This window comes from Orbicella faveolata, unplaced genomic scaffold (assembly GCF_042242905.1).
Source record: "Orbicella faveolata isolate gen_17 unplaced genomic scaffold, um_ofav_v1 contig_4, whole genome shotgun sequence".
Taxonomy (NCBI): Eukaryota; Metazoa; Cnidaria; class Anthozoa; order Scleractinia; family Merulinidae; genus Orbicella; species Orbicella faveolata.
The window spans coordinates 11,349,492-11,375,986 of NW_028301569.1; the positions used below are offsets into that span (position 1 = coordinate 11,349,492).

Genomic DNA, 26,495 nt, shown 5'->3' on the forward strand with positions numbered 1-26,495 from the left:
AACAGCATTCTGCGAAGGATGCAATAATCTTGTATTTACAAGAAATAAAATCCAGGCGAGACAATTTGGTAGCGCGAAGTTTGCCAGCTCTTGTAAACATTAAAAATGTACTTGTACACACTGTTCGAATACAAAATTCATCGAGTCGATTAAAAAAGCCTCTACGTTAAACGAAATACCAAGACGAGGGTATTGCCAAAATAAAATCAATATTATTTCAAGCTATAGCAATCTACCGATTATACGTTGAGAAAATCTGAAAAAACTAATTATACTGAGCGGCATTACGTTGGATGAAAGCAACCTCTTCGCTGAAGGCTAGTTTGACATGCCAAAAACAATTTTTCAGTTAAGAAAAAATCAGTCCAGGAATACTTCCAGAACATTGTTTTAAGCATAAAGGCAATCATTATGCAACTTTACCTTGGTTCGGCACCAAAGTAGCACAAAAGTAAGCTAAAAGGGATCAAAACAAAAGATTAAGTACTCACGTTTTCGTCGCGACGTGAAACTCCACGTTCTCACGTTCTCGACCTCAGGGCAACGTCAGGTCACAACGTGTTGTACATGCGCAGTGACGTCTCGAAAGAAATGTCACGTTTCCGGTTGCCGTCGTCAGGCCGGCGACGTCTGTTGCTCAAGTGCCTATTATTGTTTTACCGCGCCGCTGGGCTTTCTCGGAAAAAGGGATTTTTCCCAGCTGTCATAGTTATTTCTGTTAAATCACTTCCTTTTTCGTGTGCTTCAGTCAGTTCGATTCTCCCGCTGATCAGTGAAGATGAGTTTCCTTCGAGCCTGTATTTTAGCTCTTCTGGCCGTTTGCGTCCTTAAGAGTTCTTTGGCAACAATTTTCAAACCTCAAAAGGCTCAACAACTTCTCGAATACAACTTCACGACGAAGCAGTTTGTACTTGATTCACGTTGTTTGGTCGAAATATCAAAGCTTCGTGGACCAATTGTTGTTGTAAGCGCCGTTGGAGATGCAAGAATTGGTAAATCGACTACGTTAAACCTTATTCGTCATTTCTGGAACGAAAACAGCCTTCATGCCTTTCAGGAAACCTTCGAGACTGGCGATACAAAGGTTCCTGTCACGCACGGTGTTTGGGCCGTGATAATTCCAGCCAAGACCCCGGATGAGAGTAACGCAATCCTGCTTGATGTGGAAGGTCTTAATCTGGGTGACGATGCTGTCACGACTCATTTAAGCATGTTTACCGCCCTTGTGTCGTCAGCAGTTCACATATTTACTCGTGATACGATGCAAAATCATGTTCTAGATTTTTTGTATTTCATCTCGAGGCTCACTGAAATGATATTCCCGGATGAGAGATTTGACAATTTCCCACACCTGGGTATAATGGTGCGTGGAGCACTTGAAACCCCACCGGGATACACACTGGACGAATATATCCATGATTTTATCCTGAGTTTGGACAACAAGGACAGAATGGAGGAAGAGAGGAAAACGATTGGGAAATATTTCTCGAGGGACAAAATATCCGCAAATCAAATACCGTACGTTCAGGATATTACGATTTTCAAAGACATGCGCAAATTTAGGAACACTGATTTTCATAAAGTGATCTTGTCATTGGTGGAGCAGTTCAAAAAAAGCCCGCAAAAGAAATCTTTGAAGGGCAATCGCTTGATGGATGGGGAATCACTTGCAAGGTTTGTGAAGGAACTATTTCACGCTATGAACAATAATGCTTGGATGGACTTTAACGACGCCTACCTCATGTTGGAAAGACAAATTTGCGCAGACGCTTATGGCAAGATTGTCCGACCTGTTTTGGATAAAACAGCGGGCGAACTTGGTGCTGATATGGAGAATACGATGGCAGAGTTCAAGATTAAGTGCGCTTTACCAGAAGAGGTGGAGACAGCGAAGAAAGAGCTGCTAGCAGCTAGGCAAAGGGCAGCTGAAATTAAAGAGATGAAAGAAAGAGCGGCCGAACAGGAGGAGTTACTAAAGAAGACAACAACAGAAATGAAAATCTCTCATGACAAATGGCAAAAAGATTTGAAAGACAAAGATGAAAAGCTCAGTGAGGAAGTTGAGAAAAGAGAACAATTGCAAATGCTAAATAAAAGATTGGAAGAAGAAACTGCAATGAAGTCACAGCAAATTTTCCAACTTCAATTACAGCAGGCTCAAGCGAGTGCGGGTGGAAGCAGCTTTGAGCGATTTCTCGGCACAGTTTTTGGAACGGCCCTTGGAAGCTATTTCTTCGGTAGCCCAGCTGGACCACTCAGCGTAGGTCTACAATGTAGTGCAGATCTTCCTCGTGTTTCAAATGAAGAATGAAACCTGAGGAGCAATAGAGGAGTTCACGCTCTAAGGGGCATTATGGGTAATCAGGGCAAAAAAAGTCATAAAACAAATGTTTATCTTTGTGTTTGCGTCCTGATTTCACATTTGGAGATGAAACATGTTCTGTAGACGCAAAAACCCCTTTTCTAGGTTATTAGCGTTTTTGAGCCGAGCGTGTGATTGTTGTGGGCGTACGAATTTTTTTTTTACTGTTAAAACCGAATGATTTGATCAAGTCGCCACAAAAATAACATCTCCGTCACTCTGATAAGTAGGCTAATGCCTAGCTCAATCGACTCAAAAACGCTAGTAAATGTAGAAAAGAGGTTTCTCTATTTACAGTAAAAGTTTCTTCTCGAAAATTAAACTCGGAACGGAAATATGAAGAAAAACGTATATTTTGTCGCTTTGTTTCTTTGCAATTTTTCTTTACTTTGTTTCTTTGCAATTTTGCCCTGATTACCCATAATGCCTTTTAGAGCGTGAACTTCTCCATTACAGTGTCTGGGATTTTCTTGACATTCTTTAAGACCTTTTTTCCATATGTTTTAATCTCATTCAACCCGAATGCTACATGTGAAATGTATTAGTTGATTGATTAAAAAAAGTTCAAGTTCGTTCTGGAGACAGTAGAAGAATAACTACCTTGTTAATGTGCTACTGTTAATTCACAAAACTACCTTCTGTCTCCATAGTCTCCAGTGAATTTTCAATGAACTTGTAGTGCCACCCGAGCTTGGAACATTCATTTTATGACGTTACATCGGTTGTGCTGAATAGGCATGCTAACCATCCCATACATGGGTACTAGTGTTAGCTGCTTTTTGTTACAGAAACTTTTATCTAGCTCCCGAACTTGGTTAGCTAACGCAAATCCCAATATACCCCAAAATATCATTACGTGTCATTGGTGGATCTAGGAGAGGGGCCCAAAAAGAAAAAAAATCGCAGAAGGAAGAAAAGGCGGCAGGGCAAGCAAAACAACCCCCCCACCCCCCCCCCCCCTCCACCCGCTTAGCTCAAGGTCTGGATCCCCTACTGCGTGTCTTCTCAATCATTGTGACGATGCAAATATATGTGGTCATAATGTTCTTGTTCCGTCCTCTGTTATGACAAATGAAACTAAACTAAAAAAAAACAGTTTTACTAAGTACAACTAATTAATTTAGTGTTTCTGATACACAAGGAGTGTTCGATTTTGGAAAGACGATCTGGTGTCACCGTGTGATAACAATAGCCAGTATTCTTTTAGAAATTCAGAGTTTGTCTTACCTAGGTTTCGAACAGTAGCATAGGACAAATAGGAGGCTCCCTCCACTATTTGTTATATTATTTGTCTTCTCTACCTATAATAGAAATGTTTTCTATTCGGCTGAGCGAAGCGAAATAGAATAGAAAATCTATTTAGGTCACGTTGTTTTGTCAAAACTTAGTCACTTTATAAAATCTCTTGAATCCGTAGGCATTCTTAAGAGGTGTGCTGAAGAAGTCGAGTTTTCTCAATATTTGTCAAGACTTTTTTCTATGTAACAACTAGTTACTTATGCTATTATTTTATCTATTCTTACATTTTATATTTTACCATTTGTGCAATATTATATGATTGTTGTAATGTAGTTATAATTAGGTGTCCTCAATTAGCGTAACTGAACAGTACGCTAAATGATTTGACACAATAATATAGTTGTTCTTATTATTTTGATTATTCTGTGGGCCAGTTCTTTGTTTTCTTAATCTTGGCTTTGGTGCTTTACTCAATTGTCTGTTCAACTTTGAAATAATATGGGTCCTCTAGGTCAGCGGTATCTTGTTGTTTGTCATGCTCTCCAACCAACACCAAGTATCCGCAGTCATATTCAGGGACATTCTCCATCTTAATATGAAGTCAAATAAGATAAAAATTAGATCATAGAAAAAGTTTTGGGTGACCCTAGTCTTAAACAAATTATATAGAGATGAGCGATTTCAATTGACTGCTCAACAGCTGAAAGTACAATGCACTTGGGTATGCTTAGGTTTTACGTTTTCTGAGATCTACGATTGGAGCAAACAAACTCATTGGTTTGTTTTCTTCCTTTCAAGTCTATCTGGAACTTCTTTCAACTGCCTTTACTTCACTGCACTGTTATTGGTTTAAAAAACCCTCAAGTCTCTGTTCAGAAAATCAGAAGCCATAACAAAAATCAAAACCACTTGTGACTGGCGTGATTGATCGATCGCGGTTTCCCGCGCAATTTTCCCGCGCTTGACGCTGGTTACGTGCATTTGTTTAGTTCTCATTGGCTCGTTCTGTCAGGGCCGTAGCTAGTAACAGGCAAACCGAGGCACTTGCCTCAGTCATTGTTTTTCGTTTTTTTTGTTGTTGCTTAAGTCGTCATAAACACCATTAACACCTAGGAAGAGAATTAAACCATGGACATCGCCTCAGTCATAATTTATTCTGGCTACTGCCTTGGTTGTGTTGTTTACAGTTGTGACGATTGGCTAAAGCCTTTAAAATAGTACGGTGAGAAATGTATAGACGTAATTAAGCAGAATTTGATTAGAATGGAGTCGCATACCGTAGACTTCATTAGAGGGTGATAAGCCGGTAAGTATTCTCCATTAGAAACGGCGTCATTTGTCTTAAGGTCTTGATACATTGATGGGTTGGTATAAACTTCTCCTTCGTCCCAGTTTCCCTCGAATGTACCCTTTGCGAGCCCCTGGTACGCAGGAGGTTCCCATTGTCCTTGTGCATTTGATTTCCCGTCATACCTCAGGAGTTGGTAAACATTGTCTTGGGTCTGATAAACGTGATTTTCCGGTTTGTCGACTGTAAGAGAGAAATCATAGAGGATGCTGACACTATTACCATCAAGATCTGCAGCAAAGTATAAAATTCGCTTTTATAATGACCATATACCCTATCTCCAGACAATAAAGCAGTATATATGTCACAATATCCTGAGCCATTTTTTCTGATCTATTAAGGTAGAGATGTAATAGGAACCCGACAATAACAAAGAACACAACGAGGATAGTTACAACCAAGGAAGATTAAGATAGATTATAGGACACAAACAGCTGGCCAATTTTCTCAAGATATGATTTCAGTCCCTTAGTTCCTTTAAAACAGAGAGACTTAACTTTTGGTTCAGTCTGTTGTGTATTGTCAGCGGTTTTGGAGCGTGCGCACTAAAAGTAGTTTCTTTTATGTGTGTTTGTTTATACTTGGTCCAGTCCAACCCTTTATAAACACGTCCAGAGCGGTTTCTCGGTATCCCATCCAAGCCTTAGTTAACGTCAAAAAAGAAGCCTATTTTTCATATTGAACAGACAATACTGACAACACCTTAAAAGAATTCTTTAGAATTATGTATGTCGTTTATATATGTAAATTAAGGGGGTCAGCTTTATATGAGGATTAAGTTCTGGCACCCTATTTGCATGTAGATATTTATGTATTTTTTATGCAGATAAAGTTGTTTTATTATATATATCTTAGGGACAAAAAGATACACTTACTCTGATTGTTACTAACACTGTTGATTATGGCTTTTTTCCTGGCGAAAAAGGAAATTATCAGTACAGGGAAATATGCATTTTTTTAAACTCCCTCAGCCCTCGACATTCATAATCAATCACTCCAGTCTCAAGTCTCAAATTTTTCACTGGAATAATTTCTACTGTTCGATGTCTCAGTGTTTTCGCGGTAAACCTTAGGTGGAGGTGGTAAAAGGGAGAAACGGTTATTTCTGTAGCGTCCGTTTGTCAACTATGAACAAATAAAAACCACAGCGTCGATGTCATAATTCCAAAAGGAATCTGAACGCAAGGTTATAGCTCTGCTGATTAGGAATGGCTTTTGTTTTACCGCAACAACCCGGCTCATTTTGGGAATATTTTCATTTCCATTTATGTCTGTCGGACTTTTTATTTAACAAAACTGAGTGAGCCACTGATAGTAAACTGATGCACCCTTGTGACATCATGACAACGTCATAACTTTTGAGGCGCTCATTTGCAGTGCTTATAAGACGATTTCCCCTGTACATTCCTCTCTTCAGGTAAAAAAAAAAATTATGTTTATACCATGTCATAGAAAATACAGCCAATCAGAATACAGGAAAGCCGTTGTATATTCAACGGTATCACATCTAACCTTCCCATCATGCGCCGCGCGTATGTCGCATTGATTGTGTTGGCCACTGTATTTTCTATGGCGTGGTATAAAATAGTTATGTAACGCTCTCTCGTGGTATACCATGAAATATCCCACTTGCCACTTGTATTTTCTTGGTATACGTGGTGTACACACGCCAAGAGGTCCGCATGTATACCGAGAAAATTCAAGTGACCCGTGTGATATTTCATGGTATACCACTCGAAAGCGTTGCGTAGCAGGTGTGTATACGTACGGTCTTTTCCACTTTCTAAAGAGGTATACTGTCATGAAGGACAAGGTAGCGAGCGCCACAAGCGTACACAGCACGGACACAACGACAACTATTGTGCTTCTGCTGCTACTATGATCACGTGACGTGTCCAAGATCTTGTCCTTACCAGGGCTGCGCCACTCCGTGGTTGTCATGGTGATTTCGCTGGATTTCTGTTCAGGTTCAGTTTCAGTTAACGACGTGGTTTCTATCTCTTTTGATGTTGTGCCGCTGAATGGGTTCGTTGTTCTTGTAATTGGTTTCGTTCGTGAATAGATTTCTGTTGTCGATTCTTTCGTTGTCGCTGCTGCTGTTGTCCATAGTTTAGCTGTCACTGGCTTTGTTGTTATTATTACTATTGTTGTTGTTATTGCTGGTTCTGTTGTTGTTTTTGTTGATGGTTTTGTTGTTGCCGGGTTTGCTGTCGTTGTTGGGTTTGTTTTCGCTGACTTTGTTGTTGTTTTTTTCGTTGTTGTAGGTGGCAGTGTTGGCTTTGCTGTCGTTGGTTTTGCGGTTGCTGGTTTCCTTGTTGTTGGTTTTGTGGTCGCTGGTTTTGTTGTTGTTGCCAATGTTTTTGTCTCTTAAGATGGTTGAAACAGAAAATTATTTAATCCCTAACAGCTAACTGTCTTCTTCCGTAAACTGTATTTTTGTATACAAGTACATTATATTTATCTCGTGTGCACAGCCTCGAAAACATGATTTCATGGAAGAAGCAATATACATATATAAACGTAACTCTTATAGAGTCTGATTAGCTTATATGACAATATGGTGGCTTCTTTCTTTCATTCACCTTGGCTAACTCAAAAATTTTAAACTTAGTATTTGCTGATAAATGTTCTTAAGTATACCATCGGTATGTTCTGTACTCCAGTGATCTCTGTTTGTTTCTACTTTTGCTTACCTACGTGAGTTCCAGCAGTCTTAAACATGAAGCATGAAGTGAAGTATTTTCCTTTCGACCCTTTCTCTTTGCACGAGACGTTAATAACAACGATATTTCCTGTTAAATGCGACACTGTCGAGTCATTCCACTGCAAATCAACAAACGTGAAAAAAAATAAATAAATAAAAAATAATAGTTTTTGTTAATTACGCTGGAGGAGGAAAGACTAACCAAAGAGTCTGGTCAGCGAGAAGTAAACAAAGAAGCAAAAGAACAAAAACTTATTTCCGTGTCGAGGGATTTAGCATTTTTGCTAACTGGAGACCTGATAAGTTATTTACAATATCAAAATAAGCTAATATGGTTATTACTGTGTTATAAGAAGTCAGCAAAATTTCGTTCAAAAATAGCTAACGTGGATCAAAGTGGCCAAGATCCAATGAGTTAGTGATGGAAATTTCTGGCTATGATGTTCTGGTCTATAAATAACGCACTCACGAAATCAGGAGCCCATTATATGGGCTCCTGACGAAATCTAGTGGTCCAAGAACAAGATCGGAGAAGAACTCTCCTGCATATGCACTTCTGCTCAGGATCAAATTTTCCCGGGGGGGGAGTTCCCATATGAAAGGGTCGGGATGCTCGTCGGAAGATTTAAACTAAACCCCTAAAGGAGACCAATCTGAGCGTAGCTCGAGCTTTATTTGATCCTTAAAAGATACCACTTAAAACGAAATACGCTCGATTACCAGCTGCTGTTCAAGAAAGGAGTCCACGCTAGTAGACCGCACTCGAAAGAGCGACGGAAATCGAGCCTAAAACGGAAATAAGTGCGTTTCTTTTAATATTCTTTTATCATTATTTCTTGGAGTGCACCCTAAAACATACTTCGAATGCTAAAAATAGTGGGGTTTCATTCTAAACACACAAAGTGAGACCAGAATCCTTGATTTAAACTCCTAAGCGAAACGACAAGCATTCCCAACCTTTTCATACAGGAGACCTCTCAAAAAAATTTCATTCTCTCTTTAATCATCCGCATGAACGTTCATTCCCTCTTTAATATGCAATGAACGTAATGAATGTAGCACAACATGTAACTTCCTTACACACTCATCACTTGTATTACATTATTTACCTTTAAATACCTGTCTTTCTTATTTTTTGCAGTCCAAAACCTTTGCTGGAAGCTTGTGAAGTTTCTCCATTGGTCAAACCCCAAGTAACGGGCTGTCTGTATATCGCATCTTTCAGTATCTTTAGGCTTCACGCGGCAAAATTTAATTTTCGGATCGGATGACTTTTGAAAATCGATAAGTGGAGGAGTCCAGTTTTTAACCTTACAAACATCTTTGTCGTGTTTGTCATCTCTATCATCATCATCATCATCATCGTCATCGTCACCTCCACCTCCACCTTTTATTTCGAGACGCCCACCACAATCTAACACAGTGACAACCAAGATTGAAATGTTAAAACAAAATCCGATAGAATTTCAGTTTTAAGTGGGCAAAAACCTTGTACCAGAAGTAATTGCAAGTATATTACAGTGATTTTGCAATTTCTTAAAGCTAAAGATATAAATAGTTGCCTGAAATAACACCGTAAACAATTTCTCATGGAAACTTGAGAAAATAACTTTCAAAGTTCAGAGAAATTGTGCAAACACAGGTAAAATTTCATCATCAGTTTTATGTCACCATTTCTTTCAAGTCTTTCATACGGAGTTCTAATTCAAAATTTGTTTTTAACAGTAGAAATCATTTCTTTTAAATGAGAAGATGTTTAAAACAGTAGAACAGATGTTTGCAATACTAATATAATAACCTTGGTACAAAGTTTTGTACCGAGTCTACTTGTTACTCGAACCTCTGGTGGATTCCTTCTTAATTCTCTTTACTTGTTGGCGTACATATCTTCTGACTTTACTTCTGAGAATTTGGTGTTTCATCAGGGCAATATTCCTTTGTTGATGATTTTTTTTTATTCTCAGTACCTGTCTACTTAACAATGCATCGATGCTTTAAAGAGAAATAATATTTTGATCACTTTAAGAGGCTGAATTTGACAAATATATTTTATGTAACTTGAAAAGGTTTGACACACCAATAACTTAAAGTGCACCTAACCCCAAAATTTTTTTTTCGCTAAAACAAATCTAGACTTTATTTGAAGCATTTGGGCGAAGAAATTTTTGAATTTGGTTGAATCCTCGATTTTCTATGCCCTTTCAAAGTCGCGATTAAGTGTTTCACGACCGCGTTTTAGGGAGTCTGGGGCGGCGGTACCTGATGACGTCTACCCAGGAACCAAACACAATAGCGCCTCAGTCAACTCACTGTATTCGCTCGAGAAAATAGAATGCAAAACTAATCGTTCCGATGTATTTTGGGACTAAAACGTCCAAGTTTTGTCTCAGAATCATTTCTTTTTCGTCACTGGAGTCAGAGTTAAGTTTCGATTCGGAAGGCTCCGAAATAAACTTCGATCGAGCACGTTCGACAACTGTGAACTCACTGCTTAGAGCTTTGAGAGCAATTTGCAATATTTCAAGCGACGACGGGGAAGACGTCTTTGCGGACGAGCTGCTTGTATATTAGGAATGGAAAGGTAGATACGAAGTGGAGGAGCAGGCAAACGAACAGCAGAAAAGAAAACTCAAGGACTGCTTTGGATGGTAATTTCGTCAACTAAACATAAGATTCCCACGCGTGTTTATAGCCCGTTTACATTTGTCCTTACCGAGAATGTATTTTGTCAAGGTTCTGTTAAATCCAGTTTGTGTTTTACTTTCAGTTGAATGCTTCATGTTTATAAGAGCGACGTACGTGTTGCAGTTTTCGAGACTTGACGACCTCCAAAACATTGGCTTCGATCGATTGAAAATCGTATTGTTTGGACCTGTATTTTTGAAGCTGCGGGAAGCAAGGCGGAAGGAAACATTTCATACAATTACCGATTTCACATTGTCACACGTTTTAAGTCGTAACTCCAAATAACCAATGTAAATTGTTCTCAAAGTTTGCAGTGAAATTCGTCGGATAAGCGAAAAGGATGTGTTCCCTAAGCGGTCCGCAGATAATGTTACGCGGTCATATTTTCGACGCTATTGCACAGAATCTTTGTCACACTGCTGATTTCCAAACCTTCGAAAAACTCTGTGAGTCTAATAATTTTGTTATCATGTAATTCTAGAGGATTAATCTTCGACTTTCATCTAAATCGAAAGAGAAATAAGTGTTGGTTAGCGGCGTACAGTTGCGATCTATTTACGTATCAGTATAACGCTTCTTGATCATGACCGGATCACACAACTTTGCCGGTTATGTTATAAATACTGCGGGATTGGAAGATATAGGTTGTCGGTGGTATTTCTACAAATTGCTGGTTAGCTTTAAGCAGAAAATTTATGAAAACAGCGTTCGAAAGTCTGCGGAACAAATTCCAGTGAGAGTTCTTCAATGGTTCTCACAGATTCAGTTCGCTTGTTTCGGTTCGACAAAATCAACCATCGTTTACGTCTTTATTGCACCATTAGCCGATCATCGCCAGTAAATTGTACAGTATACCTTTCTTTAAATCTGGAATATTGCTGCAACAGCCGGTAGCACCTCTGGAAGGCGTTTCTGCGCACTTTTCGAATGTGTATTGCACCATCCTGAAGGAGATGAGAGGAAATGAGATATCCAACCTTCCTGGGTAGACGTCACAAGAGCCGCTGGACCCATTCTCCTCAAACTCGGTCGTGAAACAAAATGGCGGTCTTTTGGAGCTATTTTCGAGATTTCGTCGTGGCACAGAAAATCGAGGATTTAACGGAATCCAAAATTTTTTTCGCAGAACTATTTCAAATAATAAGTAGATTCGTTCTAGCGAAAAAAAATTTTTGGGGTTAGGTGCACTTTAATGAATGTCATGTACTCTTTGGGATCTTTTTCAAAAGTCGCCAAATTGTGCTCCGAATCGTAGTTCTGTTTCAAGGGGTCCTGAGGTTGGAGGTTTTAGATGGAGTTTTTGCAAGAAAAAATCTGAAAAAAGGTTTATTCAGTTTGAAACCACTAAATTGTCTGGACCCAGGAATGGACCTATGTTAAATATTCCATCATACATTCTGGTTCACGTTAATAGCAAAACCGTCACTAAGACCTCAACGATCTTAGACATAGAAGGTATAAAAATAGATCGGGGTACCCCCAGAAAACAATAGGTGGGTGGGTGGGTGGGTGCGGCGAGCTTCTTGAAACCCTTGCCTTATTTCAGACCAAAACGTGCGATTTTCTCTTCCCTGTTTCAGACCCACCAGACCCAAACTTCGATAGCCTATTGCAGAGTGATAATTAAGCCGTTAAGGCAGGTACATGGCTTGCGTAAACATATAGTTTGAGTAGCATCTTCTTAAAACATACCCAGTTCAAGACCAGAGTGCCCAAACCCTACCCTCATTTCAGACCAAAACGGTTCAGAAACCATACCCCTTAATTTTTAGAGCCGCACATACCGTACCTTTATAGCTCGGGTAAGGGAGCACCCCCACCCCCAGGAAAAAATAGTCCCAATCTAACAGGAAATGACAAAGCATACCATTTGGATTACTCCCAAACCAAATAATCCGGTCCACAAATAACCCTGAAAACAATGGATACGCAAATGGTTTTCACGCCTCAAAGGAATAACATTATGCCATTTTTCAAGACTGTCAATTCGTTGTCAATGGATCATAACGTACCGATGTGGTCACATGCTACTGACAGTTAAGCTGAGTTGTCCTGTGTAGATCAACTGTAATTAATTGTCATATTGTAATAAACTGCGCAGTTACTCCTCCGAACACTTTCTATAACATCGAATGCTACCTCGCACCCACCGAGTTCGCTCACCTCATTATAAACTTTCTATTTCGAGTTCGTCTTCACCGTCAATGGATTAAAGAACAAGAAGTAAACATGTTTTGTGTGATTTTGTTTCATTATACCCACAATGTTGTCTTTTTTTTTGCTCGGTAGGAGAAAGATGAATTTTACGCACTTGATCGCTGATTGAGTCGATGTGGGTGCAAAACCTCCAGCTAGTTACCTTCACATCATTGTAGGCAATGAGATTCGAGATTTGACTTTATGTAAGACTTGACCTACCTGTTGACCCGGGTCCAAAAACATCCGAGTTAAACTCTACAAGATTCACGCATTTTCCCAAGTGAGCCAGATATATCGGGTAATCTTTCTCGCACTGGCACGATCCGCAACAAGTGCTCGAAGACGAACATTTTGCTCTGGTGATAGTCGAATGAAAAGTCTTACAGGAATCAACAAGCGAGGATGACTGACCGCCTGCAAGACAGCTGGACACTGCTGTGTGGTTAGGATTAGTAAACCTGTCGTTGTTTTGCAATCGGGTCACATTCACACTTGAAACAGAGTTCATCTTTCCTGAAAGAAGCACGATAACCACAGCTAGCAGTGGTGTGGTCACCTTCATGATAACTTCTCTTGAGAATTGCAGTTTCACTGTCGTGTTATTAATTTATAGAAACAACTATGTGCGAGGCTCAAGCTTTGAATGAAAACAAGCGATGACCTTTTATAGAGATTACATGAGGTGCTACGCCTTGTCATGCACTAGGAATGATTTCCTAACATGTTAACGTTTTGTCGGTTTTCACTCCCAAGGTAAGATACCTTCCAACGCAAGTGCAAGCTATTTTGAGCGATTTTGTCACGAGTAAAATGTGTTCCAAAACATCATTTAATTATAAATGACAACCAATCTTGAAAATCCCGTTTGGTTGAATGGGCGCGATCGGACTATAAATATTCCTTGGTCTTAACCATCCTTGTTATTTTTTTTCTTTTATCATTACCTTAATTGGTAGAGCAGTCTTTCTTATGAACAGAATTGGAACAGAGAGGTTTGAACTTCACGTTTCCTGTACTTTTACTCCCAGTCCCCGTCCATTCTGATGAGCTTCCTGCCATTCTAGCTGCGCCTGGTCCGTTTCAGAATGTTATATAGCATTGCGATTTGTTTCGTCGTATTTATCTCAGTTTCCGCCATCCTGATGAAAAAGTACATGGCGACCGCAATGTGCTTGCATCCCCCATCTCTACCACCTTTACACTTGCATCGTGCCTGAAGAACGCTGCGTCCGCCCCCTTACATTGAGAGTTTTGCTCGAACTAATATATTTTTGAGGATCTACCCCTTTTGTATGGTACGATAGGGGGGATCTTTGAATATTTCGCTAAGCAATAATCCTGTTTTTAGGAGGACATTTCACAAGAGTAGAGCCGTTAGAAGTGATAGGTCTGCGTGGTTTCCATTGTTATCCACGTGTAATTTGTAGAGTTTGTCACAGTCAGTCTTTCTGTTGATTTGAGACTCGATCGGTTCAGGAAACTCGTCGATTCGCTCTTCAGGTTCGAATTTCTCAGAGGCACCCAACGACCGTTGGGTGCCCCTGATTTCTGCATGCTTTCCTCATCAGGCTCTCCTCATGAACTCGCCACTGGGCGGCACGTTCTTCTTTAGATTTGCCAGTATGGCGATTAAGCGTCAGTAGGGTTTTAGCCACTGATCGTTCAAGACAAATTTCTTGCTTCTCGCTTTGTCTGCCTCCCGTTCACAAGATGCCTTTCTTTTACGATTCAGTCACGACACCTATGCACGGTATAAAATATTAATTCAAACGACAAAAAATGTCATAAAAGCACATATTGATGAACGCACCCTTTCTTTACTGGCAACGGCAGATATAGGATCTTTTGTTTGACCATTTCCACCGACAAAATGTAGACTACAAATGTAACTGTCTTTCGTGCACACGAACGAGTCACCGCGGTGACATGCTTTTAGCCACTTTTTACCATCTCTCGTTTTGTCTAACTGCGCCAGGAAAATGGAAGAACTCCACTGGATCGCCGTTTGGGTTTCTTTTCCATGATTCAGGGTATCGGGAATCGTTTTTACATGTAACAAAAGCACATCTTCTAGTCGTGACCATTCTGTTAGAACACTACTTATCGAACTCGTGTGGTTGACTAGAATGTCCGAACTTTCCCGGTTTGTTTACATCATAAGTCACGTGAAACTACACGTGAAATCTAACGCCGAAAAGGTTCGCACTCTCAGGGCGCTTTCCATTCGACCAAAAATTCCGAGATTTCCGGTCCGAAATTGAATGGAACGGTAAAAATTCCGGGAAAAGTTTTCGAAAATTTAAGAATACGTTTTGAGTGCACCCTCTTTGATGGAATTTCCATTCTCCAGAGAGGTCAATAACCCGTTCCGTCACTCGACGAATTGCTCTGTAGGCACTGCTCATAGTCACCCCAAAACGGTCGGCGATCGTACGATACGGTTCCCTGTTTGCCACACTCCAAAGGAACAGCAGTATTTGTTTTTCTGGCAAAATTGCGGGCCGCCCAAATGAATTGCCAGTTGGAATCCACCCAGGGTGCATTATTTCTTGTGTCAATAACGGACACATTTTCCTAGTCATCCGGAAATGGTTTTCGAACTCCCCCGACAAATTCGCTGGAATAGTTACTTCGATGTACCCATTTACAAGAATTAATTCCCTCCGCATAAAGCAGACAACTGCAGCCAGAAGTATTACGTCGTCGTTGCTATCGAGAATGGTACAACTTATTGTTTCACAGTCATCCTGCTCTAAAGCCGCGAAAATATTCAAAATGTCCGCCATTTTCAAACGCAACAAAGTGTCACTCAGCATGCCCTGTGTTGCAGAGCACGTGACCTTGAGTTCTGGGAAGCGGTCGGACGCGTTCCATTCGACCAGCGAAAATTCCGAAAATTTGAATCGATGATTTTTGTTGAATGGAAAGCGCCCTCAGAGTGCATCAGACATGCATCGACATCCTGGGCGCTTTCCATTCAACAAAAATCACCGGTTCAAATTTTCGGAATTTTCGCTGGTCGAATGGAACGCGTCCGACCGCTTCCCAGAATTCGAGGTCACGTGCTCTGCAACACAGGGCATGCTGGGTGAAACTTTGTTGTGTTTGAAAATGGCGGACTTTTTGAACATTTTCGCGGCTTTAGAGCAGGATGACTGAGAAACAATAAGTTGTACCATCCTCGATAGCAATGACGACGTAATACTTCTGGCTGCAGTTGCCTGCTTTGTGCTAACTTGATTTAACAAAATGACAAAACGGCGGGAACAGAACTACTGATGAGCGAAAGTCGAAGTTAGCGTAATTCGAGCAAGATAAAAAAAAGTATAACTACAGCTGTAACATACCGTTGCTGGTTGAAGGAAACAAATTGCTGCATTGATGCTGTAGAAAAAGACTGAAATCGTTCGACACAAAGCCACACGCTGAGCATTGTTACGCTGTTTCGACCGCCTACGTGAGCTCACGCTCGGTAGGGAGACTAAACCCGACATCTCTTGTGAATGGAACACAAAATTTTCGATAATTCCGGAAATTCCATCAAAGAGGGTGCACTCAAAACGTATTCCTAAATTTTCGAAAACTTTTCCCGGAAATTTTACCGTTCCATTCAATTTCGGACCGGAAATCTCGGAATTTTTGGTCGAATGGAAAGCGCCCCCTGTTTTTCTTAGAAAATTTCTTCATGCGTGGTGTGATATATTTCAGCCAATCACAGAACTTAACAAGGAATTCAATTGAATGGAATGGAAAACTGCGCTTTCAGAGAGAGTCGTTAAAAGTTCAACGCCAAAATCAACTGTTGTGCACATTGAATTCGCCGTCAACCTGTTTGTCCAGACCAACAGAAGCCTGAAATATGATTTCTTACTACGTGATACCACCTTGTGTTCAAGACATTGGACACGGAATACAGCTTTTTTTCCGAGGAAATATACCTTCAAAAACATTTGGATGTTATTTGGACGCGACGGGAACATTTCGCTTTGGATACATTTACAGGAACGGCAGTAATTACCGCGTCGTAAGCTGGGAAAATGGTCAAAGGGTAAACAGAACTGTACCCAGATGGGCATCAATATTTGTGTTCAACGAAGTAACCACGCCATATCCATTTTCGAGTCCCAACTTTAATGCAAACGATTTCACGTTTCCCTGGTTTGACCCCACAGCTCAGATGAATTTACGAAATGCGCTGATGGCTTGGCAGAAAATGGAATTGGTCCACCTAACCTCTCAAATGGCTAAACTGTCTATGAAATGAGTACTTAGCGTATGAAATGGCTAAACTATGTAATGCCGTACTTTTTAACTGAAGTAATTACGTTTGTTAATTGTGAAGCTGAGTGTTATTTTACTTAGTGACTTTGAGAGTCAAATCAGTAATCTTATATCGTTAAGCGATTGTTTATGACCGTCAAGGCTGCCCTACGTTTAGATTAGCCCGCACTAAATGGCGGGAGTTTGTTGATTCCATTCAGTGAAATTATGTTGGTTAACTTGTTTACCAAATTTGTGTGTGATCACGGGTTAGTTCCTACGGTAGGCATGCATGGAAATTCTTGGCGTGAACTTCAGAGTTCCAGTTGTAGTTTCGGGCTGTTTAAGCTTAAAGATGTTTCAGGTTCTTCATTGGAATCCTCTGTTCTTTGTTTTAGAGTATTCGTGTGGAAGTGCTAAGTAACAGTCGGTAGATTCAGTTTGTCAAGCCAGGAATGCCTGCCTAGCATTCTCCAAGGTTAGGTTTGTAAACTCAAACGAGTTTTACATCTATTTACAGATCAAGTTTTTCCCTAAGGCCCAGTTCAGACGTCGTGCTCCTGCCGCGCCGACCTAAATTCAGGAATTAAGTTCGACAAAAGCACGGCAGAAAGGACGTCGTCTGAATCAAACTGTTGTGAATTGCTTTAATGCTCTGATTAATTTCTCAATACAGGCTTACATCAAGCTCAACGCTAATCACTCTCGATATACACTTTTCATTACTCGCTCGTTCAACTCGATCCCACGTGTACAAAAAAGATCTCTTCTTTTGTCTCTCGTCAGTTTTAAGTAAATATTAACAGCGTCACACCCTTATTACGTAATCATATTCTCGACACACTCCCCACATATATCTCCGGGGGAGATATATGTTTTTCCACTCAAGTTCGAGCTGCCTCGAATAAAATAATCACACTCATCACATTGATAATCATTTCTCTTAAGGTAAACAAAACGACTGTCTCTATAGTGTCAGTCCGTCAGCTAAATGCAAGCTGATAGCACTTTTCGTTCAGATTGTCCATTTCAGACTTCCTCTTGGCTAATCTCTTGTAAACGTAAGTGCGCTGCAACTGCAGCATCACGTCTTGGGCGAAATGGGGCAGCCTCTGGGTTCATTCCCGCCTGCGATGCTGGCAGCTGTCTGTCACACGATAGTTCCAGGGGGTAAAGCTGTTGAATAGCACGTTCCACGTAGGACTTTCCTGCACGCAATTTTGCTCCTCTAACGACTCCGCCACTTCCAACGATCAAATTTTCGATGATTCCTAGCGGCCACTTCCATCTGTTTTTGTCTTCTGTTTTGATGATCACCACGTCACCAATAGCAGGCGTTTCTCCTCCAGTCCCTCGTTGTGCATGGTGTCTCTCGCGTAGACTGCGTAGGTACTCTTTGGTCCACCGGCTCCATATTGCTTCCTTGCACTTCAGCAAGTGCTTTGCTCGCTTACGCAGGTCAGCGGTCTCAATGTGGTGCGGCTGCAATTCTGGAAGCAAATTGCTGTTCAAAAACAGCATAGCATTCGGTGTTAGAAGGGGCATCTACACGTCATCCTCTACGTAGCTTAACGGCCGGTTGTTAAGCGTGATCTCCACATCCAGTAGGACTTCTTGTAACTCTTTCCACCGTAGTAGGCCATTCCCTATTGTCTTGTTTAGGGCTGCCTTGACACGACCAATCAATCGTTCAAACTGCCCTCCCCACCACGGCGCGCGGCTCAGATTGAATTGCCATTTGATTTGATTGATGGAGAGGTATGTCTGCAGTTGTTCGTCATCCATGACAGCTCTAATCCAACTTGCTGCGCCAACAAAGGTTCGGCCGTTGTCTGAATAGATTCGTTCCGGTCGTCCTCGGCGCGCGATAAACTGCTTCAAACTCTTTAGGTACTCTGCCGTTTCCAAGTTTGGTAGGAGGTCAAGATAAATTCTCCGCGTAAGACTGTAGGCATATAGCAAGACATAGGCCTTTCCTTCTCGTTGTTTAGACACTCGATATCGGATTGGACCAGCGTAGTCCACTCCAATCACTTGATATGGGTTGGTTCCTTGCGTCCGGGTAGTTGGCAGGTTTCCAGGCGGCGGAGCTGCATACGCCGATGCTTGAACCTCTTGCACCCATGACAGCTCTTGCGCACTTTCTTCACCAGCTGTCTCAATTTTGGAATCCAGTAACGGGTACGCACCTTGGCCATGGTTAGCCCCACTCCCCCGTGCAGTGTTTCTTGGTGTGCTTCCTCTACTAGTCGGGGACCAAGCATGCTGGTTTCTGGTATGTAAACTGGATACTCTCCTTGTATTCGGCCCCGGCATTCTAATAGTCCGTCCTGGTTTGGCTGTAGGTTCAGCTCCACGCGATCTCGTTCAATGTCACAATTCTTCTGAGCCTGTTTCTCCCAGAAGAGCCGCTGGCTGTTTGTCTCTTCAGTTGTCAGTGGTCCCAGGACGCGTGGTGTTCCTCGGCTACGGAGCGAGTTGTGTGCGAATCTCCGCATCCACGCACAGATACGTACAGCTTTCTGTAACTGAAACCTGTGTAGCACTTCTTCAATCTCGGTTTTCTAGTTTACTGCAACTCCCAGCACTTTCTGCACAAGTTTAGCTTCGGTTTGGCTTTCTTCTGACGGCTCGTTTAGTACGTCCGCTGGCCAAAGTTCTGGAGTTCAAAGCCACCTTGGTCCATGCCACCACAGATCAGCTTCCTCTACGTGCCCTCCACGACTTGCAAGATCAGCGGGATTATCTGCTGTGGGAACATGGCGCCATGCCACCTCTTTGTGACTGATTATTTTCTGCACGCGATTTGCTTCGAACTGCTTATATTCTCCTTGCCCTCGAATCCAGTACAAGGCTACTGAACTGTCCAACCAGCATTGTGTGCTTCTTACAGGAAGCCCGTCCAGAGCGTCTCTCACATTGTCAACGAAGTTCACAGCCATGTGACCAGCGACCAATTCCAACCGCGGGATGGTCAGTCCTTGTTTGGACAGTCTCGATCTAGCCGCAATTAGGCCCTGGCTAGTTCCGGATGCTTGTCGGATGACTGCATAAACGCAGGCTGCGACTCCATTTGCGCACGCGTCTCCAAACGATGAACAACTAGCGATCTCGGTATGGTAAAGCTTTCTGGCAGTTTGCTTTCCCACTTGGCCCACAGCTTGGCAAGATCACATGATAGGTCTGCGTCCCAGGCTCCTTTCGTATCACAAACTGCGCGGTAGATGAGTTTGCCACTAAGTGTCTCAGGCGAGACAAGTCCCAGGGGGTCATATATCTTAGCTAGCTTAGCTAAGATACCTCTCTTACTCAGCGTTGCTTTCTCTGGTGGGACTGTGATGCTAAGTGAATCTTGTTCTTTGTTCCACGGGAGACCGGGCATAATAGAAAATGTTCCTTGTGGGACTCCTAACTGCTGCTTTGCGTAGGTTGGTTCTCCTTCTGCTTGAGGAGACTGCTTTGATTCCAGCTCGGGGACGTTTGAGTGCCACTTATGAAGGTTGAAACAAGCGTCTTGGGAGATTGTTGAGGTCTTATCTTTCAGTTCTCGAGTTTCAGTTCTTGCACACTGTAGTTGATCCCGAGATTAAGTCGTCAACGTACAGTTCCTTGCGAATCTTGGCTACTAGTTCCGGCTCTTTCTCCTCCCAATGGTTAAGCTGCACCTCGATCACTCCCCCCAGTAGAAAAGGAGACGGCGCAAGTCCAAATAGGGCTCTGGTGAATCTAAGGGTCTGCAATGGGGATTGTTCGTCTCGGCGCCAGTGAAAGCGCATTGCGTCGCGGTCAGACTCTTTTACTCTCACTTGCAGAAATGCTTTCTGTAAATCGTCGGTAATGGCCACGGGGTTAAAGCGCCCTCTTACTAGCACGCTCCAGAGTTTGTTCTGCAGGGGCGGACCAGTATGCAAACAGTCGTTTAGCGACGGAGCACCGCTGAAGGCTATTGCTGACGCGTCGTACACAATTCGCAGTTTTGTTGACTCCGCTGTGGTTCTCAGGACAGGTTTGTGTGGTACGTAGAATTCTCGGCAATTACTAGATGACTCGTCTGCTCTCTTGACAACCCCTTCTTTCTTCTGATCTTCGATTATCTCTGCATATTGATTTGTCAGTTCCTGACGCTCAAGCTTCTTGTTTAGACTTGCAAGTCGTCGAAGACTTCCGTCCTTATTGTTTGGTAGCAAAGGATGATTTCCTCGCCATGGTAAGTCAGTCTCGTACCAGCCCTCCTCGTGTCGCACAAGTTGCTCTTTGAATTCGGCATACACGCTGCTCTGGTCGTTAGGGTGTGTGTCAGACAACCCAAGTACATCAAGACGACAAAGTTCCTGGTAATCTACATGGGATGTTTGAGTTAACAGTACGTTTGTTAAGTCTAGAGGCTCTTTTCCTGGAGACATGATAATCCAGCCGAATTTCGTCAACTCAGCCACCGGCAGACCAGGCTCACCGATCTTCGGTACACTCTCTGTTTTCACTTTAGCGTAGTCACCGGCTCCTAGAATTATGTGCACTGGTAGGCGGCTCTTTGTGTCCACATCGTTCATTACAACTCTGGACAAGTGTGGATTTCTCGCGATCACTTCTTGATACTTTGGGTTTTCCAGGAAAAGCAGTTCTCCTTTGTCCCCTTTAGTGACTTCCACAGGCATTGAAAATTCTCTGTTTACATCAGAAATGGTGATAGTAGCCAGCTCTACTTCTCTTGTTGACGCTCCTAGCAACATCTCTATTTTTCGGACTTCTTTCTTGTGCCCAATGCTTGAAATGCGGTCCAAAAGGGCGGCAGATGCGTACGAGCTCCCCGCACCCGTGTCCAACAAAGCACCACATTTAATTCCTTCCACTTCGACAACAACAACTGGATATGTCACATTTCCGGTTGGAATTCCTGTGGCGACAAGGAGTGGATTGGTCTTGTTTTCTTGCTTGTGACAAGTGGACGTGTGATGTTTGCGATCACAGATCTGACACCTTAACTTGCTTTTACACTCATCAGCGCGATGTCTTGCACCTGTGCAATTGAAGCACAGTTTTTTCTCTGATAGGATTTTCTGTCTCTCATAAACACTTGTGACCTTTGTACAATTAATTGCTCTGTGTTTGTCATCCTCGCAGTGGACACACTGATTTTCGGAACGCGGCTTTGATTGATGTGTATTGAAGGCAGGCAGGGGCGGTTTAAATTGTTGATTTCTTTTCCCTGTTGGGTCTTCCTCTGGCTTTTCTGCAGCAAACTCTTCTACCGGATTGATTTGGGTCCACTTCTGCAGCTCTGTCAAAAGATCTTTGAAACCCCATCCTTCCAGCCTTCATTTCCACGCACCAGATCGGCCTTAATTCCTTTAAGCTTGTCCAAAGTACATCTCACGTTTCCCTTGACATCTGCGAGCCGTCCAAGCGTGTCCAAACTTTGTACGTTGAAGCGCAATTGTTTATAAAACTCTTTGACCTTTCTTGGATTTGCTCCGGTAATAATCGGCAGCTCCATTATGTTCTTGATATAGGCATTTAAAATCTCTGTCGGTTGTCCATATTCCGCTTCGAGAATAGCCTTCGCGTTTTCGTATCCTTCCTCTGTAAATGGTAGCCCATCAATATCTTTGCTCACGTGCCGCTCCAACAGCTCTTTTAGATATCCAAATTTAGTGAGGGGTGCCAGGTCAGTGGAATCTATTGCGGATGTAAATTTCCCCAAGAAAGGGAGCCATTCTTCTATCCTTCCATTGAACTTCCGTTATGGATAATTTGGGGAGCTTGGCAGCTGAAGACGATTTACATTCTTCGGTCGCTTGGGTGGCTGCTTTTTGTTGTTCACGGTTTTTCTCAAACTCCGCTTTCTGCTCTAAAATCTCTCTCTCGAACTCCATCTGCAGTTTATGATTCTCCAACGCTTTTTTCTCCTGCTCCTCCATATCTATCGCTTGGATTGTGGATTGAACTGTGTTTGTTGCTTGGTCGGCCTTCTCGAGGTGTTTTTCGATTTCTCCGCTCCATGTTTTTATCGCGTCCTCGCTCTCTCCCTTTGTGACCTTCTTTTCCTCTACTTCGGACTTAAGCGTATCCACTGCACTAACAATACTTGTAATCGATAATTGGTGGCGCTCTAAAGATTGTCGTTCTCGTTTCTCCACTATCTCGTCGGTTTGGTTGAGTTTGAAGTAAAGCATTTTAACTTTGGTGTCCAACTCTGCTATTTGCTCCTCCGTCATATTTGCTCGGGTCGGATTCTTGCTCTTGTTCGAGCACTCTCACTTTCGTCTTGTCCCGTCGGAGGTGCCACTTGTGTTGTGAATTGCTTTAATGCTCTGATTAATTTCTCAATACAGGCTTACATCAAGCTCAACACTAATCACTCTCGATATACACTTTTCATTACTCGCTCGTTCAACTCGATCCCACGTGTACAAAAAAAGATCTCTTCTTTTGTCTCTTGTCAGTTATAAGTAAATATTAACAGCGTCACACCCTTATTACGTAATCATATTCTCGACAAAACTTCTGAATTAAGTTCGGCAAGCAATTAAGTTCCCCAAGCTCTGCCTTACTATACGACTATGGCACGGCGGCGATGCAAACGTCGTGCTTCTCTCGCGCCAAACAAAATTCATAAATTGTATTAATATAATTTGGCGGGATTGCGTTCCCACGGGGAGTTAGGAGGAGAACTGTTACGAGGTATCAGTAAATTCTGAATTTGATTTGACTTTGGCACGACGTCCGAATCAGAGTTGTTTTCCTGCCGTGCCACAGTCGAACCAAATTGCAATTAAGTTCGGCACGGCGGAAGCACGACGTCTGAACTGGGCCGAAGAATATTGAAGCATGTAGTTCAGTAACTAAGAAAATAGCTGTCTCCTAGAGTAACTATGCAAGTCTGAACTCACTCTAAAACTGATAAATAGGCGCTTGCTGAAGACTCTCTGGACTTCTAGGAAGATGCGAGATATCACTACCGAAAAGTTTGATACTCAGTCGCATACAAACAAACGCCACAAAAAACGTTCGATAGTAAAAATACTTGTTGAAAGAGCCGAGGAAATATCACCTGCAAGTGCAAGAAGATATAGCGAGAAGAAGCACGTGCTCAAAGTCTTGAATTGGAAGACAACAACTGTCCTTTACGGTTAATGGCGAGCAAAAGTTGTGATTCCTTTCGGAGAGCTTCTGGGCTGTCAGACTATCTGGTAATGTCTGATGAACTTATAAACTGAACGTTCAGGTGATTTCACTGTTTCTCTTGAGAGGAGAATAAGAACGTTACTTGTAGACTGGGAACAAACTGAGTAATATAATGAAGTGAGCAGCAATGTTTGTGTTTCGATATTTCGATATTTCATTGGATAGAGCAAGTGGTGTGAGACATTTTAACCAATCAGAGATCAACTTACACAAAATAAAAGACATTATGAATTCACTAGTTTCGGCTCTGAGTCAAATCGAAAATCGCTCACTAGTCCTCATTCAAAGGCGCACGTAATGGATGATCTGAACCTGTTCCATGTCCTAGCCCCTGCTATTCAAGAAATAGGGAATGGCGTTAGGCTCTCTGGCCAAGAAGAAATTGCGTCCCGAACGCTTGTATGTTTTCTGGACAGAGGTCTAGGATTTCACTACGGCTTCGGCTACAAGAACGGCAGTAATCTTCGTGTCGTGTGTTGGGAAAACAACAACAGAAGGAACAGAACTGTCCCCAAAGGAGCGTTCGTCATTGCATTCGACCAGGTGACCACCAGGAATGCATTCAACGCGGTCAATGCAACCGATTTTGACAATCCATGGTTTGGCGACAACGAGCAGGGTAATGTAAGGGAAGAGTTACGGGCTTTGAACCGCAAGCAGGATAGGGTGGCTGACCTCATCCAACGAATGGCTGGTCTAACTATTCAACAAATGGATATAGTTAACCAAAAGATCGATGAACTTCAGGGAAACAACTGATTGTCCAATAAGTTCTCTTCAAGGTGATTTTTTCTACTCGTGTATACGCAGTCCTAGAATCTTAGAATATCTGATGAACTTTAGCTAATTTTAATAGAATGTTAAAGGCAATTTCATCATGGCTACCTTAGTCTACCTTTTGATAACAGGAAAATGTTTACTGTAAGAACTTGTTAAACATGGAATGTAGCTAGAGAAACAATAAGAACTGTCTGAACAGTCTGAATAACACTGTGTACAAGCAAATGCAGTCTAGCCGGTAGCCAGCGTGTTACCTTGTTTCTATAGTGTTAAAGTTAACATAAGCTGTAATTTAGACTGAAGATTCACTATAAAGGCTGGTTTCCATATGATCGCAGACGATCGCGGATCGCGGATCGCAGATCGCAAAAAATTCTGCGATCGTCTGCGATCGTCTGCGATCAATTGCGATCGTGCGATCATATGGAAACCAAAGTTCTGCGATCTGCGATCGAAACGTATCCCATAATATTTTGAATTCCGACCCATGATTCAACGCTTCTTTGCAACAAAGCAACCGCTTATTTGTTGTAAACATGGCTGGCGTTGAAAAAGGTAACGTTAGTAACGAGAAATTTATGGAGGAAGTTGTGCGATATCAGTGCGTTTACCACCGTAACAGTAAAGATTTCAAAGACAAAGACAAAAAGGCTAACTGCTGGGAAAAAATCGGAGAGAAATTTAATTTATCGGCGGCTGAGGCAGAGGTCAAATTCCGCAACATAAGAACTGCGTATGGTCGTTATCTGAAGCGATTGAAAACGCTATCCTCTGGATCGGGGCGAGATCCACTGCCAAGGGAATTTCAAAATAGCTTGATGAAAAGAAGAAATAAATTTGCTTGCAGCAAAATTTCCTCCTCGACGTCCGCCATATTGTTTGCTGCGATTTTCCCGCCAGCACAACGTGCGTGTAATTTTGACAGTTCCGCTGTCCGAAATGTATGCAACATTCGACTCTGCGATCGCTTGCGATCGTCTGCGATTATATGGAAACAACTCTCTTTGCGATCGTCTGCGATCTGCGATTTGCGATCCGCGATCGTCTGCGATCGTCTGCGATCATATGGAAACCAGCCTTAAGTAATAGTTCTGCAGAACACTGGAAGTGTATAAACTCACAAAACAGAAATACGAAGTACTTTATTGATGGTGCAGCGACAGCGCAAGTTGATATTATGCGTGTCTCGACGTGCCAGACAGAACAGTGTACTCTATAATCGTTATTCTTGTTATTTGAAACCCTCGACGACCCATCCTCTCTAGCATGATCCGCATATACATTCCCGGAGGTACTATTCCCTTTTATTGGCTATATAGCTATATGTGGTCCCATAGGGAATAGCTTATTGCATAACTTGAAGTGAACAACACGTGTTTGAATTGTTACGTTAGGTAGCCCAGCCAAAGCCTTCGGAAAGCCACATCAGTTCAAATTTGCCGTGAAGTCTCGCGTTATTCATCAGTTATCCTTGGATTTTCACCTTTCCGAAGACTGGCTTGAAACACGTCACCTGACACGTGTTCAAGTTATGCAATAAGCTATCACGTTCCACAACACGCGCGTGGACAAACGCGATACACGAGCGCGAAGCGCAAGACGAAAAAATCCTTTTTTTGTTCCTTCTCGCGCTTCGCGCTCGCGTATCGCGTTTTGCCCTCTGCCCCGCTAATGCGCCTGTTCTGCAGGCTAGGCAAGAAAATGTTACTCTCGACTGGGACGGGGTTCGATCC

General features: G+C 42.2%; 3 protein-coding genes and 2 pseudogenes across 3 annotated transcripts; 2 read left to right on the forward strand and 3 right to left on the reverse strand.

The window, feature by feature from the left end:
* Nucleotides 1-205: 205 nt before the first annotated feature.
* Nucleotides 206-4,022, forward strand: LOC110059489 (guanylate-binding protein 7-like). The gene has a single exon (XM_020766182.2). The coding sequence runs from the start codon at nt 779-781 to the stop codon at nt 2,309-2,311; it is 1,533 nt and encodes a 510-aa protein (XP_020621841.2). The 5' UTR covers nt 206-778; the 3' UTR covers nt 2,312-4,022.
* Nucleotides 3,407-13,285, reverse strand: LOC110059553 (uncharacterized). Its single transcript, XM_020766263.2, has 7 exons — nt 12,757-13,285; nt 8,763-9,067; nt 7,643-7,772; nt 6,718-7,315; nt 5,825-5,862; nt 4,879-5,132; nt 3,407-4,190 (listed from the first exon to the last, which is right to left on the reverse strand). Exons 1-7 carry the CDS (start codon nt 13,097-13,099, stop codon nt 4,068-4,070), a joined length of 1,791 nt encoding a protein of 596 aa, XP_020621922.2. The 5' UTR covers nt 13,100-13,285; the 3' UTR covers nt 3,407-4,067.
* Nucleotides 13,286-13,901: 616 nt separating this feature from the next.
* LOC149101416 (uncharacterized) lies at nt 13,902-14,855 on the reverse strand (annotated as a pseudogene).
* A 2,569-nt stretch (nt 14,856-17,424) lies between these two features.
* Nucleotides 17,425-22,064, reverse strand: LOC149101417 (uncharacterized; annotated as a pseudogene).
* A 2,143-nt stretch (nt 22,065-24,207) lies between these two features.
* Nucleotides 24,208-25,626, forward strand: LOC149101418 (uncharacterized). Its single transcript, XM_089276305.1, has one exon. The coding sequence runs from the start codon at nt 24,280-24,282 to the stop codon at nt 24,739-24,741; it is 462 nt and encodes a 153-aa protein (XP_089132431.1). The 5' UTR covers nt 24,208-24,279; the 3' UTR covers nt 24,742-25,626.
* Nucleotides 25,627-26,495: the final 869 nt, after the last annotated feature.